Below are 19,270 nucleotides of genomic sequence, written 5' to 3'. Positions count from 1 at the left end.
AAAACAATGAAACCATACAGATTTCAGTATTCTGAGCCCCTACTCTCCCCATAACTGATGGCAACAAAAGTCCTACATTATTCAATTAAAATAAAGAAGTACAAAACAATAAGTGTGGCTTGATATTGAGTAAGAAAAAGGTTGATAAACGCTGTGAGAATGGATCTGCGGAGAGCATTTCGCCGCGATCCCAACTCCTCTATTACCAACGTTCAGGGAGCTCTATATGCAAGTCAATGGGACGCCCTGCCCAGCACCATATAGAGAGAAGAGTTACGACAAAACGAAGTCAATACTTCCCCGTAAGTTCGTGGTGGGACATTTGAATGCATGATTACCGGAGATAGAACTACGACTTTTGGTAATAAGTAGTGAATAAAGGTTTTTATTTGCAATATTTATACAACATATCGATGTGTATGGAGTTACATCAATATTTGAAAAAGTTAAATTTGCTAATATTTGAGGATTAAGATAAAATAAGTACTTTATTGATACCAATTTGGGAAATGTTTGCTTTGCAGCAGCAAAAGACAAGGCATAAGACAGTTAAAAGACTAGAATTAAACAAACGAAAATGTAAACATCTCAAATAGAAATAAAATAGCAGAAAATATACATAGTGTGAACAGCTATCTGTTAGAAACTCAGGCACTTAGGAGGTAGGACCCAATTGCACGACCTGGGAGACAGAGGTAAAGTATTGGTAGGATACTTTATTTTCCAAAATACAGCAAAAAAGGGTCACTAACTAATCTCAGGATGAGATGACAAAATGAGAACAAAAAGAAAATCGCTCACGTGGTGAGGAACAACACTTTTCATGTTTTACAAAAGAGCATAAACCTGACCAAAGCAAAAGACAAGGAGCATAGACCTGACCATGACCATAGACAAAAACGAACTGACACTGAACACTGGGAGACAGGGGAATTTAAACACAGGGTAACTAGACACAGGTGGGAATAATCAGGGGCGGGACTGACGCTGATTAGCACAGGAGACACAGAAGGGATGACAGGTGAAAACAATCAGGAAATTAGACACACCAGGGAAACTAACGACAGACAGGAAAACACAGGGAAAAATGACCAGACAATACACAGGGACATGACAAGGAGAACAGCAAAACACCCACTATCAGACACACAAAACTAAAAACGTGACACAACACAAGAATCGTGACAGAACCCCCCCCCTCAAGGGACGGCTTCCAGATGTACAAAAAAAATCCAAAATAGGGTGGGTGGAGGGGGTCCGGAGGACGGGTCCGGAGGACGGGTCCGGGACGACAACCCAGAGGCAAAGCACAGTCCATGATGGGTGTCTCGGGCGGACGACCCAGGGGCAAGGCAGAGTCCATGATGGGTGTCTCGGGCGGACGAACCAGGGGCAAGGCCGAGTCCATGATGGGTGTCTCGGGCGGACGACCCAGGGGCAAGGCAGAGTCCATGATGGATTTCTCGGGCGGACGGCCCGGGGGCAAGGCAGAGTCCATAATGGATCTCTCGGGCGGACGGCCCGGGGGCAAGGCAGAGTCCATAATGGAGTCCTCGGGCGGCCGGCCCAGGGGCAAGGCAGAGACCATGATGGAGTTCTCGAGCGGACGGCCCGGGGGCAAGGCAGAGTTCATGGTGAAGTCCTCGGCTAGGGAACTCAGGAGACCGGGCTCAAGGGCGAAAGCCGCTGGGAACTCAGGAGGCCGGGCACAAGGACGGGCAGGAGCTGGTGTCAGTGGGACCCACGACGGAGCAAGGGCTGGTGTCGATCGGACCCGAAACAGGAAACAGGCAAGAAACTCGGCGCAGCAGGTCTCGGCGGGACCCCCAACGGAACAGGACATGGAGCTGGCAGGACCCCCGGCAGAAGAGTAGTCGGCGGGATCTCCAACGGTACAGAACATAGGATTGGCAGGACCCCCGGCAGAAGAGTAGTCGGCGGGGTCTCCAACGGCACAGAACATAGGATTGGCAGGACCCCCGGCAGAAGAGTAGTCGGCGGGGCCTCCAACGGCGCAGGGCATAGGGTTGGCAGGACCCCCGGCAGAGGAGTAGTCGCCGGGGTCTCCAACGGCACAGAACATAGGATTGGCAGGACCCCCGGCAGAAGAGTAGTCGGCGGGGTCTCGAACGGCACAGAACATAGGATTGACAGGACCCCCGGCAGAAGAGTAGTCGGCGGGGCCTCCAACGGCGCAGGGCATAGGGTTGGCAGGACCCCCGGCAGAACAGTAGTCGTCGGGCCTCCAACGGCACAGGACATAGGGTAGGGACTTGAGAGAGAACTCGAGAGGAGACTTGAGAGGTGACTTGAGAGGGAACTCGAGAGGAGACTTGAGAGGTGACTTGAGAGGGAACTCGAGAGGAGACTTGAGAGGTCACTTGAGAGGGAACTCGAGAGGTGACTTGAAAGGGAACTCGAGAGGGGACTGGAGAGGGAACTTGACAGGGGACTCGAGAGGGAACTTGACAGGGGACTCGAGAGGGAACTTGAGAGGTGACTTGAGAGGAGACTTGAGAGGTGACTTAAGAGGAGACTTGAGAGGTGACTTGAGTGGAGACTTGAGAGATGACTTGAAAGGGAACTCGAGAGATGACTGGAGAGGGAATTTGAAAAAGACCTTGACAGGGAACTCGAGAGGGGAATTGAGAAGGAACTTGACAGGGGACTCGAGAGGAGACTTGAGACGGTCGGTAAGCCGACAGGGCACAGGAAGCTGGCATCGGCCAAAGAGCCAGTACTGGAGCCGAAACTGGAGTCGGGACCATGGCTACTGGGGCCGGTAGTGAAGCCGGAACCATAGCTGCTGGGGCCGGCACTGGAGCAGTCCGCAGGTGAGGGATCAAACGATTCATCTTTTCAGCCAGCTGTTGTAGCTGTGTAGAGATGTCTTCCTGAATCTCTGCCTGGCGTCCTCTCAGCTCTTGTATTCTCTGGGTGGCCATACCCAGCTGTTCCTCGTGGTGAAACACTTTCACGCCGTGTGCTGACAGAGCGGAGTGAAGTGTTCTTGGGTCGGCTGGGTCCATAATGGTCAGTTCGTTCTGTTAGAAACTCAGGCACTTAGGAGGTAGGACCCAATTGCACGACCCTGGAGACAGAGGTAAAGTATTGGTAGGATACTTTATTTTCCAAAATACAGCAAAAAATGGTCACTAACTAATCTCAGGATGAGATGACAAAATGAGAACAAAAGAAAATCGCTCACGGTGGTGAGGAACAAAACTTTTCACGATTTAAAAAACAGCATAAACCTGACCAAGGCAAAAGACAAGGAGCATAGACCTGACCATAGACAAAAACGAACTGACACTGAACACTGGGAGACAGGGGAATTTAAACATAGGGTAACAAGACACAGGAAGGAATAATCAGGGGTGGGACTGACGCTGATTGGCACAGGAGACACAGAAGGGGTGACAGGTGAAAACAATCAGGAAATTAGACACACAAGGGAAACTAACGACAGACAGGACAACACAGGGAAAAACGACCAGACAATACACAGGGAGGAAAACATGACAGGGAGGAAAACATGACAAGGAGAACAGCAAAACACCCATTACCAGACACACAAAACTAAAAACCTGACACAACACAAGAATCGTGACACTATCTTACCTGTTAACATATACATGTTAGGCTAACGTTGCCTTGGTTAAAGAGCCTGTTGCTGTTGTTTATTGCTTTGAATTGTTTCAAACAAATATTATCTTCTTAAACTTGAATGGTAGTCAGGAGCATTACTTCCTAATGTTTGATATATTTAGAGGGAGGGAAGGAAGGCTTCAAAATTCAGATAAGATTAATTTCTACCATTTCTTTAATTCATGGTGGTTTCAGTAATCCCCTGGTAATTGAGGACATAAGTAATCTAAATGAGTAATGTCATCTTTATGACTTTCAGAAAGGACAGGAGACCCACAGGTGTCTATCAATGATTGTCAACTGACAGTAAATAAATGGAATTCAATAAACATTGAATAGCATATCATGCAGTTTGTCTGTGCCTTTTCCTCCGTGTTGTCCTGGCATATAGTGTCCCCCATGGTTTGCTGTGCTGCCTGGGGATGCTCCAATCTCTCAGAGAAAGGAGTATGAATGTAGGCCTCCCCACTGACACAGAGAGGAGGAAAGAATGTCTGGCTCAAGTCAGCAGGAGCAATTTAACTATCACAAAAGACAACAACAGCAACAACATATGTGAGGTAGGCCTAATCATATTTTTCACAAAACGAAGATCACACCATTGGGAAGCTTAATGTCTGTTGAATCAAAATAAGGAACAGGGAGAGGCTTGCAAAGCTCTGGGAGTTGAGACTCAGGCTCAGGGTGAGGGTCTCGTTGCAGGTCTTCAGGCTCCATTGAATCCCCCTGGCGTTCTTGTGCTGAGAGAGGGAGACAGGAGAAAGGGTTAGATACATCTAGCAACCTATAGGATGGGAAATTGTTGACCTATTTGAAACGTACCATGTGTTTTCACTCTCACTTAAGTCGCTCTCCCTTTGCCATCAATCCAAAATCAGCTGAGCTGCAACATAATACAGACAGGTAATAATCAACAGAATCACAAGGACATGATATGGCTCTGCTAAAAACACTCACCCATAAGTTATGTTTTTGTTTACTGTTTGGAAGTCTCAAATATCCACTCTAAATCCATATCACTAGCGATGTATCACAAAAATAGCTCTCTTCCTTATTATTGTGTAACGTTAACTATATTACACTAGCTTGAACTCCAAGATGGATATCCTCATTTCACCACCTCCACCCACTACAATCACACGCCCCAATGTTATATTCAACTCATATGTAACACCCTCCACCCCCGGATAAAAGCACGTTAAGAAGCCCCTTTTCTCTAATTCCACAACGTTGGAGGAAATAACAATTAGGAGAACGGATTAATAGGCTGTTCGTGGGTTAACGTGTGTTGCTAACTTTATCCGGTATCCTAGCCTAATCTGTTATCTGTAAACGTTAAATATACTGATTTAAGGGATAATCCACTAACATACCTTAGGGATATATGCGTACCCCGTATGGACATTAACTACCGGTCGCGGTACGCCAAATGTACAGACATGCAGTTCCGCCCCGGAGCAAAATAAAAATAATCTGGGGTGCTACATGGATAGCCAGTGCAGAGACCTTCCACGTGGAAAAAGAACCGTAGACGGACGAGCTTTCCCCGCACCAGAGGGCGTAATGTCCACTGAGCGGACATCATTGGCCGTGGCGTGTACACAATAATATGTCCATATCACGGACATTAATACATAGTGGTGTCCATGAAATAGACATTGCAAATAAGTGTTTAACGGTGATTTAAACTAATTTCTGTGGGGAAAAGAGTGCTAAAAATCGGTTTTTCAGCACCCAAACTCGGCCCTGAGGCCTCTCCAGGAGCCCGGGTCGACATGGAGGTTTGGCAGTCCGACTTTCAGCACCCAAACTCGGACCTCCAGCCCCGGAGAGCTCGCAGGTGCTGGAGAGGGGGAGACAGCCTGACAGGGACCCCTGCAGAACCCACAGCTGCTGGGGGTCGACATGGAGGTTTGGCAGTCCGCCTTTCAGCACCCAAATTCGGGCATGAGGACAGGCTGCTTCACAGCACTATGTAACCCAGGAAAGAAGCTTGAAACCTGTCCATTTCATCTACATTTGACTACTCATGAAATGTACAACAGAGTCACTGCTGTAAGCAGGGTCCCATAGTCACAGGCAGAGATCCAGGGTGATGCACATGGCTTTCTTACCCAGGAATGAGTGTGTGAATGCTGGGTAAAAGTGCTGTGAATACAGGGAGGGAGAGCAGCAGCGGGCTGTGACACAGAGGTACACAACGATATGTACACTGGGTCATTCAGAATGTGCTATTTCTGAATTAATAGCACACTCTGAACATATGTCAAACAGAGATTCATATTAAAAGTGATCAATTAATAGCTAGATTTGACATGGGCAAACAGGCTATTTCACAGGACACAGGATATGTCAGACTTCCATGAAATACACCGGGAAAAGCACCTCTCTGTGGCCGTTCCAAGAGCCCCAAATGACGGACTACAGACCTCCAGCATTGCTCCCTGAGATGAGAAAATAGTCTATGTCAGACTTCCATGAAATACACCGGGAAAAGCACCTCTCTGTGGCCGCTCCAAGAGCCCCAAATGACGGACTAAGCACCTCCAGCATCTCTCCCTGACATGAGGACACAGGATATGTCAGACTGCCATTAAATACACCGGGAAAACCACCTCACGGCCTAAACCCAGATGATAACACCCTCAAGAACCTCGTGCCCCTGGTAACCTAAAAGGGGGGTGGAGTTTGCGGTGCTTTATCGTCCGCCCATCGGCATCCATAGTCGGCCTTATTCACAGCATCCCCCACCCTCCTGTGCAGGATGTTCTCATGGCCCTGGGCATCCTGAGGTGGTGTATTTTGCGGTGTTTTACCGTCCGCACATCGGCATCCATAGTCGGCCTTATTCACAGCAGCACCACCCACCCTCCTGTGGAGGATGTTCTCATGGCCCTCTCGTAAACACTTAAAGGTGGTGGAGTTTGCGGTGCTTTATCGTCCGCCCATCGGCATCCATATTCGGCCTTCTTCACAGCACCACCTGCCTTGCTGGAGGTTCACACTTTAACTTTTTTTTACCCTCCTCTGCCTTACACATCCTCCAACACTTGAGCACTCCTCACTCGGACTAAACCCCTTCATGCACACCACCAGAACCTCAGTGCTCCTGGGGATCTTAAAGGGGAAACACCCATAGTGGGTTTTAAAAAAGAGGACAAAAGTAATTTTAACAAACTTTATTTACAGAAATATATATACATTGACACTTTATAACATTATTCACTCATCCAGCACAAGGGGACTGAGTACAACAAAACATTGCATATTTACAAGTTGGTCACTGGCAACATTGTCTGTATCGGGTGAAGTTGGTGCAGAGTCTGGCACCCTCTCTTCACCCGTGTCTGAGGGACTGTGTTCGGCCATTGACTGTTCCCTCTTCGCCGCTCTCCAAGCGTTGAAGTCTTCATCTGACGTCTCGGTATCAGGGGAGTCTTGGTAGGGAGTGGGGCTATGCTCCTCTCCAGAGCTGTCACTGTCACTGTCGATGTCAATGTCCCCCAAATTGTCTTCACTCCCCCCTGATGCTGCTGCTGCCGCCGCTGCTTGCAGTGACTCTGTGAAGAGCAGCCGTATGTCCGCAGCCTCCTTCAAAGAAGGATTCTTGGCATAACATTTGTCTGCAGTTGCAGTGTTGTGACACATGAAATCACTCACTCTTTGGCGGTTGCCTATGTTCTGAAACATCTTCGCATTATCTGCGTGGACTGTGCGGAGGTCGGTGAAGTTAATGGGACCTTTTAGTCCCACATCAGCCCATGCCAACCTCAGGAAGGAGGCAAGGTTCCTCGAGGGGTTCTTCCCCGCTGTGCAGAGGAAGTAGCGGTTGTTGGTGCCGGTCAGCGTCCCCTTGATTTCCAGCCACCTCTTCATCCATCCAAATTCTTCTATGGTGAGGTACAGCTGCGCTTCCCCGAACGCGTTGGCCGTCTTGTGGTTGCTTACCTGTTATGACAGAGTTAGAGAGCGTCAATACAAGTATCAATCATGCACAACATGTTTATCACTGCCAGAATAAACACATTTTTTAATAGCTCACTCACGTGGATGAGGTAGCCAAAGGCAGTGCCAGTTGTCTCCGCCTTTCGGACCTCGGCGTTGGTCATGTTGGAGTAGACCCCCGGACGGTGCCCATAAATGCAGCTCCAATTGAGGGTCATGTACCCATACAGCAGTATCCGGGTTGCGGTAGTCGGATTGCTGGTCATCACGTCCAGGAGCTGAGGGAATGCGAGTTTTGGCCGCAGTCAAACATGCCATGATGTCTTTATGGCTTGGCAGACCTTCCATCTTGTCCCGCTTCACCTGCATCTGGTGGATAACCACCTTCTTTCTCAGGGACTTCAGGATGGCAGCAACTTCCCGTGTGATTAAAATCATGTCGTTGTGGTTGAGCCTGCTCCCCTTGCATGGTGTTTCCTCCATGTACTTGAGAAAGTGTGATATATTTTTGATATAGAAGTCAGAGGTCGTGACCTGTAGGCTTGACTTTATCAGGCTCCGGGACCACCCACGTATCCTCTTCAGATCCCTCAGAAAGAGCCAGTCAGACAGGCGATTGAAACCGTGTGCCATGAAGCTTAGGAATGATTTCACTCTGCTTATTTTGGAGACTGCGTTTTCTTGGAGCCTCACTGTTGGGTCGATGCCCTCATAATGGTCCCGGTAGCCTTGCAGATACTTCTCCATGATGCGTGGGAATGTTATGTCCCGCATTATATTCCCCCGGCCCCTGCCGCTGAACCAGGGGGAATGTATGGGAGGGGAGGATGACCAGGCCTCGGTATCTATGGATGCAGGTTCTGAGGAGCTGGATACAGGTGTGTGAGAAGCAATGGGGGACTTCCTGCAGGAGGGACCTTTGGACTTGGACAGCCTCTTTGGTGTTGATTCTGTTCGGGGTCGTTTCCTTAGAAACACCCGCTCTTGTTCCTCCCCATCCTCTTCATCGAACCCAAGCATGTCCTCGGCCCTCTGGTTCCTCCTCTGTTGCTTACGTTTTATCCTCTGCTGCAGCATGCAGCGCAGGGATTTCACCTCAGCAGCATATCTGTCCCTCTGAGCCCTCATTGTGTTTGACTCCATCCTCCATTCCTTACAGTCCGGGTTGTCACATTCAATCACTGGGGACAAGGGTGGAGGTTGTGACAGGACCTCATCACCCACAGTGTCCACATCCCAAGAGGTAATCATTGCTACTGTGGGGTTTGTCAATCTGAGTTCATGAAGCTCCTTCGTTGCCACTGTCATTTTTAGTTTAGTTACAACCACATATATTTCCTCCCGGGACAGCTCAACATGGTCTCTGTCCAAGTGGCGGTCCAGCCTTGTCCCGACGCACTCGCATCCTGCAATGGTGCAGGGATGGAGCCTAATGTTTGTCTGTCCTTTCGCCAACAACAGCAGAATTTTTCTTTCAACTAAATTACGCACACTATGGTTCCTCTGCAGGTGCTTGCTCAGGGCGCGGTAGGAACTCTTACAGATAGGACAACCGATCGCCATCCTATTTGTATGCATGAGCATTTCGGTACCAGGAAGTGTCACCAGTAGAATGTATAGAACCGGGGGCGACAAAAGAAGGAAAGGTGAAAAGAAGAAAGTTGCACTCAGCGAACTAGAAAGACCCCATGTCAAATCTCTCCAGTTTATTTTCAAAACATTGTGTTTTCCATTTGCATCATCGTGCGAAAGGTGTCCCATTTAGGCACTCGTTAGGCGGGCAGAGATCCCTGTCATCTCTCGGTCCTATCCTCCAGGCAAGGCGGGAGCCAAAACTGGGTGAAATTGACCAAAAGGTTAAAATAAATACAATAAGTCATCCATGGAAAGATGCATGAAAGTGAAAAAAGTATCCAAAAATAGTGCATCATAATGCGGGTAGAGTCCCCTGACAACTATCCTTACATTCCTCCAGAGGCAGGAAATACTCTGTTATATTTTGGGAGAACCAGAGGAAAGGGGTGAAAATGGAAAAAATGTATCCGAAAATAGTGTCTCATTATTCCGTGACAACTCCCCTTGAATTCCTCCAGAGACCAGTTCAAAAACTTAAAGTTTTGTAAGAACCATGATTGGGGGTCCTCCAGGCAACAATTGTATCCGATCCAAAGTGCTCATGCAGCGGATGCATTCCTCCATGATTTCCCCATCATGTGAAATAGGCCGTTTTTTTCTAAGTGCTCTCAAAAACCGGGTTTCCAATTTCGTGCAGATGGTAGCTTGGAAAAGATGAATGCATTTTTTCGACGGAGGAAGGGAGGTCAGTATTCCCCTCTCCGTTGAAAAATGCAACGGGGTAGTGCAAATGTCTCCGGGGCTTCCGCCGGAAGCGGCGAAGACTTGAGCTTTTTGCAGCCCCTCCTCCGTTGGCACTTAGCCGTTTTTTCGAGAATTTCGAATAACCTCCATAACCTCGCACCGTGAGACCCCGGGCCCCCGGACTTAAGCACTCCCCCACGGACTAAACCCAGATGATCACACCCTCAAGAAACTCGTGCCCCTGGGAACCTTAAAGGTGGTGTATTTTGCGGTGCTTTATAGTCCGCCCATCGGCATCCATAGTCGGGCTTATTCACAGCAGCACCACCCACCCTCCTGTGGAGGACGTTCTCATGGCCCTGGTAATAGTTAAAGGTGTATTTTGCGGTGCTTTATAGTCCGCCCATCGGCATCCATAGTCGGCCTTCTTCAAGGCACCACCCGTGGTGGGACCCCCTGAGTCAGAGGGTTCGTCTCGGTCACGCTTCATATCGGGCGGCCCGGGAAGGAAGAGACACGCAGGGTTACCCCCACGCAGCACACCCTCCGGGCCATCAGAGTAGAACCCGCAGTTCGGAGGAACCGACCGCCAGAGCACCGGCACGAGGCCGGGCCGGCGGAGGCCCTCCGATGGCGGGTCAAATTTGCTGATAGCACAGCTGACGGATGGACACTAGAGGAACACCAGGGCAGGACCAGGCAGTTCACTCTTTTCAGACAAGCATATGTGACAAGCATCCCGCCACGGGACCCGTGGTGGGACCCCTGAGTCAGAGGGTTCGTCTCGGTCACGCTTCATATCGGGCGGCCCGGGAGGGAAGAGACACGCAGGGTTACCCCCATGCAGCACACCCTCCCGGCCATCAGAGTAGACCCCGCAGTTCGGAGGAACCGACCGCCAGAGCACCGGCACGAGGCCGGGCCGGCGGAGGCCCTCCGATGGCAGGTCAGACAAGCATATATGGTTGTTACGCAGGATCATACAGGTAGCCTGTGATGAAGTAGGGTCGACCCTATATCATGTGAAGCCACCGAACGTTGGTCCCCGGGGGAACCGGTGCCCGGAGCGAGGCTGATTACTGAATGCTGCAGCCGACAAAGGCCGCTAAGCAACAGTGGAGGGTTCGAGAAACTACAGTGTTTGCCGGGCGCACCGCGGCGTAGGTTCCAGCCCGGAACCGCCATCCCGCCGCGGGACCCGTGGTGGGACCCCTGAGTCTGACGGTTCGTCTCGGTCACGCTTCATATCGGGCAGCCCGGGAGGGAAGAGACACGCAGGGTTACCCCCACGCAGCACACCCTCCCGGCCATCAGAGTCAAACCCGCAGTTCGGAGGAACCGACCGCCAGAGCACCGGCACGAGGCCGGGCCAGCGGAGGCCCTCCGATGGCGGGTCGCGTTTGCCATTCGATCAGTGAGATATCAGGAAAAAAGTCTGACTTTACTTTTTGGAGAACCAGAGAAAAGGGGTGAAAATGGAAAAAAAAAAGTACCCCAAAATAGTGTTCCATAAGGTGGGTAGAGTCCCCTGACAACTCTCCTTACATTCCTCCAGAGTCAGAAAAAGTACAAGTTAACTTTTGGAAGAACCATGGAAAAGGGTGAAAATTGATCAAATGTATCCGAAAATAGTGCCTCATTATTCCGTGGCAACTCCCCTTGAATTCCTCCAGAGGCCAGTTCAAAAACTTAAAGTTTGGTAAGAACCATGATTGGAGGTCCTCCAGGCAACAATTGTATCCGATCCAAAGTGCTCATGCAGCGGATGCATTCCTCCATGATTTCCCCATCATGAGAAATAGGCCGTTTTTTTCTAAGTGCTCTCAAAAACCGGGTTTCCGATTTCGTGCAGATGGTAGCTTGGAAAAGATGAATTAATTTTTTCGACGGAGGAAGGGAGGTCAGTATTCCCCTCTCCGTTGAAAAAGGCAACGGGGTAGTACAAATGTCTCCGGGGCTTCCGCCGGAAGCGCCGAAGACTTGAGCTTTTTGCAGCCCCTCCTCCGTTGGCACTTAGCCATTTTTTCGATAATTTTTTGATTATTTTAAGATATAATTGACCGTTTTATTTACTTTTTTTTGCTTTCCACGGGTGGGGGCGCATGGCAGGCCACATATGAGCCCCCAAATTCGGCTAGGAACCTCCGGGAATTGTGTCCATTTCATCCACATTTGACTACCCATTAAATGTACATGAAATGGACATGACCAAATGTACATGAAATGGACACGACCAAATGTGGCAACAGGTTCACTGCTGTAAGCAGGGTCCCACACTCACAGGCAGAGATCCAGGGTGATGCACATGGCTTTCTTACCCCGGAATGAGTGTGTGAAAGCTGGGTAAAAGTACTGTGAATACAGGGAGGGAGAGAGAGCAGCCGCAGCAGCAGCAGCAGCAGCGGCAGGATGTGACCCAGAGAGCTCCTTCCAGCACAGAAAAGGGTGAAAATGGATAAATTGTATCCCAAAATAGTGTCTCTTAAGGCAGGTAAAAGTTATGTGAATATGGGGTGATGTCATGTCCGTGGCAGGCACTTTGCATTGGAAGTTAACATCACATTCCATTCATCCAGAGTCAGAAAAAGGCTAACTTAACTGTAGGAAGAACCAGGTGAACGGGTGAAAATAGATAAATTGTATCCCAAAATAGTGTCTCTTAAGGCGGGTAAAAGTTATGTGAATATGGGGTGATGTATATGGGCACTTGAGCACCAGCAAGACCCCCACATCCATAACCTTGTGCACCAGGCAAACCTGTGTACCCACACTTAAGCACTCCCCCACGGACTAAACCAAGAGGGAACACCGGTCAGAAGTTCGTGCCCCTGATAACACTGAATAACAAAAAAATATGGGGGCATGCCATTAAAACTGCTATGCATTGAGGATTTTAGTCCGAGATGAGTGCTTATCTGCGGGTATCTTGTGTCAGCTTCGTGGACCTCAATTTAGCAGGAGATGTCCATGATATTGACAAACATATTTATATACAGAATGATGATTATTTTACCCTCAGACATATAAAATGTGTCTAGCCGGTGGCAGGGATTTTGCATTGGTAGTTGACATCACATTTCCATTGTGCGGACCTCAGTACATTTGAAGGAAAAGTCCCATGTTAACTCTGTCCATAAGACAGACATTTTCCTTACATCCTTTAATACACGTGTAGTTAATTTGATTCAGATGTTCTGATAATATCCGCAATATAAATCTTTAAACGTCTTCTTACCTTTAAAAGTCCATCACGAACGGTCTATTATGCTGCAACTCTGCTGCGCTGCTAGCCTAAGATCTCCACGATCCGCCATTGCTGTAAAAAAAATGGTCCATTGGAGTGAACGGAGATGTCGTAACTCTTCTATTATATGGCTCTGGCCCTGCCCATTGAAAACTGACTCACAAGGGGTACCCTGTCCGTAATAGAGTGACGGGGAGGGGCCCTGACCGACCGTCAACATGTGACGGGTTGGGAGTGAGAAGAAGAAGTCTACCGTTGCTATTGTCTTAGACCAACCATAAGTTGGGCATTTTGAATTTAGTGATTTTAAGTGTCTATTTTGGCAATTTGTCAGGCCCCATACTTTAACAAACTCCTCCTAGAGATATAATCCGAGCGACTTCAAATTTGGTCAGCACCTTCTTATGACCACACACTTCAAAAGTGATTAAAAGCTTGTTATACGTGGTTATAACTTGAGAGTAAAGTCACCAACCTGCTCCCAATTCCTTCTGGTCGATCAGAGTCCCAGACTAAGGCTGCAGTCGAATAGTCCATTTAGTGTTACGATGTGTGAAGCAGGTAGGACCCAAATGCAGATTAACGTGAAAATTCCTTTATTTCAAGGCTATACTAACAAAGACAGAACACACCACTCACCGAGGACAAGCCAAACCACAAGACAAACCGACACTGAACACAGGAAGAGAACAGACTAAATACAGGGAGGGGTAATCACAAGACGAGAAACAGCCGGGCAGGGGAGGAGAAACACAAGGGCCACAGGTGAACACAATCAGACAACTAGACACACCAGGGAAACTAACGACAGGAGGAAAAACACAGGGAAAAGGACCAGACAATAAACACGGAGGAAAACACGACAGGGAGAACAGCAAAACACTAGTGATGGCGAGATGAAGCCTTATGAAGCTTTGAAGCTTTCCAGCCAATTGGTTCGCAAAAGGGTTCATCTCATGAGGCTTCATCATGGGCTTCATTTGAACACAAACCCCCTGTTGGTCAAAGTGTGTAAAACAGGCAGATTGGACATCTCAACAGTGTGCTCCATCTCATACCAAGTTCCCAATGAGTAAAGCCTTAGAATAACTCTAAACAACGAACATTAAATCATATCTTCATGTTAACAATAGTGTATTTATTCCAGTTGAATGATTGTGATTGAAAAGCCTAAGGAGGCTGGTAAACATTGCAAAGAGGGATTTGTATTCCTTACTAATATTAATAAACATAACCATGTTGTAGCCTGAGAAAGGCTAAACCATATCAAAGAATACATTTATTAACTACATTATCTAATTTAGCTGTAGCTTTTATAAACAACAAAAAAGACGTATTGACGAGTCATTGAACCAGGAACCCTGTGATCGTGAGTCAACTGCTTTCCAGCTGAGCCGCAGCACACAAGCTGAATCTCCCTGAAAACACTGTAACATATTTATTCCTGTATTTATTCATTCATGTTTTTTTTCCTACATTTATTTATGCTTGTATCTATTTATACTTATGACATGTTCCGACCTCTATATAGGTGAGGTTTTGAGCTCTTTTAATTCCATCGTGTCACCAGCGGGCCCGGGTACAGGAGGGGTAATATCGTTCTTATTATACATCCATGGGTATTATGAGCGTTGTGGTTCAACGGTTCAACCGATCTGAATCACTTCGTGAAGCAGTCACGTGGTATCGACAGGCAGCGAGGCTTCGTTTGTCATCGATGACGTCACTGGCCCAAAACGATACAAGCCTCGATACATGCTTCACAAAAAACTTCGGGGATTACTCGACACACGCTCCGAAGCCTCGGCGCAATACGTAACATCACTACAAAACACCCAAAATAAGACATAGAAAACGTGACATAACACAATAATCGTAACATTTAGCTTAGGAACCTTCCTAACGGAGTGAAATGACCCGGAAGTCCCTCAGTGGCAGCCATGATAAGTGCCGTTCCAATTCTCCAAATGAAAGGAAAGGAGGTTTCAAACTTCCTTGATAACCTCCTTTAGCTTAGGAACCACTGGACCTCCCTAACCGAAAGGAGAGGAGAAAATGCTGGCCCACAATGCATTGCAGCCGCAGCATTTGACGTCACACAACAGTCGGCCGTTCACGGAAACAACCGATTATGACGGAGAAATGATATCATGAAAGTTACGGTGCTTATTAAGCTTTTTTAAAACGTATGTGGTAAGTTGCCAAAGTGCTTTGTTCTGAACGTTCATCAGTATTATAATCAAAGAGAGAAATATGAACGTTAGTTTTTACTGAAATGATCAAATAAAGTCAACATCTCACAGTCTTCACTGAGCTGTGTGGTTTGTTCCACTTTTAAAAGATGTTTGAATGGTGATATACACAGTGATAGATGTTAAGGACTAACGTTTATAATAAATACATCTGTATTGATTTAAGATCTTTTCATCAATCATACGTATTGGGATCATTTGTATTCATGTGGACCGGAGGGAGAGGGGGACGAGCAGAAGCTTCACTTTCCTTTTTTATTTCAATTCCAGCTTTGGTCCTGAAGAATCTGTTTCTCTGTTGTCCCCGTTCATAAAGCATAAAGCAACAGCGTCAGAGCACAGAGTCTCTAGATGAGTTCACAGGAGTCCCTCGTTCTTATTGAACATCCATGTTGTAGTCCGCTGTATAGAGAACTGTAGTTTCCATAGTTTCCCCACAGCAGCAGACGCTCATTCAGGACGTCCGCTGGCGCATCAGAAACACGTCGGATAGTGAAAGTGCAGTCGATTCTCTAAAGTACCGCAGTCTCTTCTCCTAAGTCCTTTTGAATTCTCCTATCCACTATCCCTTAACCCCGTGACCTTTCACTCAGAGGTCAAGGAATAGGAGATAGGGTTAGAACTTAGGAGCTGATTTTTAAACTATCCGAACGCAACCGTTGTGTCATGCCTCTGATACAAACCGCGAGGCTTCACCCAGGCAGGTGAGCCTTTACTAATCATGGCTTATCAGCTGAATTGAAAACAGGTGTCGTCCAATCAGCTGCAGAGACAAAGACCATCCGGAGAAAGGAGGCACAGAACGATCGCTCACTAAAATGCATCACAAACTCTTTAAACTCACGGTAAAACCCAGAAGAAATACACAACACTAAACAGACACTGATTTATATTTGTTAAATAATAATAGAAAAACACACATCATCAACACATGACCGCTCTCTACTTCTAAATGCTGTCTGCACATTTCAAACATCCAACAAAGTGAACATAATTACATCTCGACGAACCAGTCCGAACTATTTTCAAACCGATTCTTCACTCCCTTCCCACTGTATAACCCGACACAGTTTGGTCCCATGAACACTTTGCAAAACACGTTCACCTTATCACACTGAAAATAAGTGAATCATTTGAATCTGGGAGAAGGGGTGGGATTACATAAGTGTAGACTTCTTCCAACCCCTTTTCGGATGTGTAATTACGTAGATCAATTGTTTATATATCATTTGTAAGTTAATAACATTTTTGTTTATAATTTGATAACTGCTTAAGTGTGTGCAGTGTCATGATTAAAGTACCGCAGTCTCTTCTCCTAAGTCCTTTTGAATTCTCCTATCCACTACCCCTTAACCCTGTGACCTTTCACTCAGAGGTCAAGGAATAGGAGATAGGGTTAAAACTTAGGAGCTAATTTTTAAACTATCCGAACGCAACCTAAGACTTTTACAGATGAGTCATAGCGCCACCTACTGGCTAGATGAAGTCAGCCTCATATTACGAACATCATCAGATTTACATGAAGATTACGATGTGTGGTCTACACGTGAGAAAGAGAAATATACTGTTTGTTAAGCACTTCTTCTTTAGCGCCACATAGAGGACACCGGAGGTTGTGCAAGACAAAACGTCACCTCCATGCAATACGTAATGTTCATCCTTGCGGCCGGTCTCCAGCTGTCATGGCGCTGCTGAGTGGACAGGGATTCTGGAAGTATCCCAACCAGCGTGGATGTGCGAGGGCCCGATGATCGCTGCGTGCAGCTTTAATTATTTTTATCCTAACAAACTTCTGCTTTACATTCGAAACACTAGGTTTCCTGTGTTGACTGTTTGAAATGTGTTTCTGTGTGAGAACTCTCTGTGTCCTGATGAGATAATGTGTGGTTCTCCAGCAGGTGGTTGTGTGTGTGAAGGTGTGAGCTCTGCTATGAATCCCTGTGAGGACACTGAACCCGCTCTGAGTGGGGACCCTGAACGCCTCACCAAAGCTCAGAGGTGAGATGAAGACCTCTGACTGTCCTCTTCTCCAGAGCTCAGCAGGCATTATTCACACTCAAAACTCTGTGTGTGTGTGTGTGTGTTGAAGCCCAGAGCAGCAGCATGGACCTGGACCTGGACCTGGACCCAGCTGTGTGTCCATGAAGAGTAACCGGTCTATAGCTGACCCAATATGTTTTAAAGGCCGACCTTCACAGACAGAGTAAGTGGACGTCATGTGACTTCATTATATCAGCAGCAGTAGAAAACATGTTGTTACTGAAGAACAGAGACTTCTTATTGAAGCTGAGGGAGGGTCTACCGAGGTGGGTTCACTCTGAAGCCAGAGTTTAACGTGTCAGACAGGCTCGATAAAAGAAGCCTTCTATACCATTGCAGGTAGACTTGTTGTCCTACTTTTTCTCCTGAACATTGACTCACAACGTTGATACTTCTCTCATCTTACGAAGGCTCATATTTCATATGTATTGAGGCCTCTGTTGGTCAAAGTGCTCTGATAGAGAGGAGGATTATTTCTACTCTGTTAATATTAACTCAATGACAAGGTGTTTTTATAGTCAACGTTTTTTTTTAAAGGAGCCAATGTTTGCAGAGAGGTGTTCGTAATTGCTGCAGGGATTTAGGTATTAGTTGGAGAGTTTCAGGCACTACTGCTGATCTCTGGGAGGTAGCTGCAGTGGTCTAGGGTTTAGTTGCAGAGATCTCGGGACTAGTTGTGAGATCAAGGGTCTTTAACTGTCCGAAAACACTGAAAGCAGAGATATCATCTTGTTGCTTCTGTACATTATTGTCTTTCTATTAGCTCCAAGCAGCAGAGAGCAGAGTCTCCTGGACCCAGCTGTGTGTCCCTGAAGAGTGATCGGTCTAAAGCTCGTATGATTGACTTCAAAGATGGAAGCCGTTCTTATGACCCGGTGTAAGTATTTAAAACTATTAATAGAAACTGGAGAGCTTGCTGATTGATTGTCAGTCAGATACAGAATTGGTCTTTAATCAGTGTTGTTAGCATCTGGTTTTGATGATGATGTATCCTGACATATATTACTATCTGCTCTGTGTGTCTCTGTATGAAAAGTCTATGTTGAAACATAATGTGAGTTATCTCTTCATGATTCCTCACAGAGAGGACCAGCAGAGCTCAGAGGTTCCCAGAGGTCAGTCTGCCCAGCAGCATCAGACTCAGCTGGACTCCACATTTATGGTCTGTACATGAACTACAGCTACTTCACATCTGTTCTGTCCAATCATTTCTATGGTGCACTTTTTAGATCAAGACAGAGAGGATGACCTTGAATTTTTAGCGGCCTCTGGAGTTGAACCAGCATACTTGAACCACCGGCAACCACTGAGCTGTCAGTGGCCAAGACGTCCAATATATTGTTCTTTTTTCTATTTGGTTTAGAAGTGTTGGGGTGTGGTGCTTTGCTCAAGGGTATCTTGGCAGTGCCCAAGAGACAAACTGGCACGTCTCTGTGTACATTCTGCACTCCTTATTTGGTGGCTTGAACTGCGACTTTGATTCCCAAACCAAGTCCAAAGGGACTGAGCTATTTCTGCCAATCATGGCTCCCCTTCCCCACCATGTAACAAAGAGAAACCGTGGGTAGAAAACATTTCTGTTTCAGGTGCATTCGAATAACGTAATCAGATTCTGTTTCATCCTCCGTCAATTGTCAGTGCGTCCAACATGGATCTGATGTTCATTTATTTTAGTTCAATCAATCAATGTCATATATTTATTATGTTATATATTTATTTATAGCCCAATATCACAAATGTTACATTTGTCTCAGTGGACTTCACAGTTTGTACAGAATATCAGTATGACAATACGACACCCTCTGTCCTTAGACCCTCTGTC

General features: G+C 47.0%; 1 protein-coding gene across 2 annotated transcripts in view; it reads left to right on the top strand.

Annotated features, from left to right (window-relative positions):
• Positions 1 to 19,270, top strand: part of LOC117556735 (NACHT, LRR and PYD domains-containing protein 4E-like) — a 38,434-nt gene that overhangs the window by 10,237 nt on the left and 8,927 nt on the right. For both annotated transcript variants that reach the window (XM_034232230.1, XM_034232228.1), the window contains exons 2-5: positions 17,304 to 17,406; positions 17,498 to 17,611; positions 18,212 to 18,325; positions 18,532 to 18,610. In XM_034232230.1, coding sequence (XP_034088121.1) covers positions 17,339 to 17,406; positions 17,498 to 17,611; positions 18,212 to 18,325; positions 18,532 to 18,610 — 375 coding nt within the window. In that variant the 5' untranslated portion in view covers positions 17,304 to 17,338. The remainder of the gene's footprint in view (positions 1 to 17,303; positions 17,407 to 17,497; positions 17,612 to 18,211; positions 18,326 to 18,531; positions 18,611 to 19,270) is intronic.

This window comes from Gymnodraco acuticeps, unplaced genomic scaffold (genome assembly GCF_902827175.1).
Source record: "Gymnodraco acuticeps unplaced genomic scaffold, fGymAcu1.1, whole genome shotgun sequence".
NCBI lineage: Eukaryota > Metazoa > Chordata > Actinopteri > Perciformes > Bathydraconidae > Gymnodraco > Gymnodraco acuticeps.
Note: the sequence above shows the minus strand (reverse complement) of the source record. Positions and strands in the feature narration are given on the sequence as shown.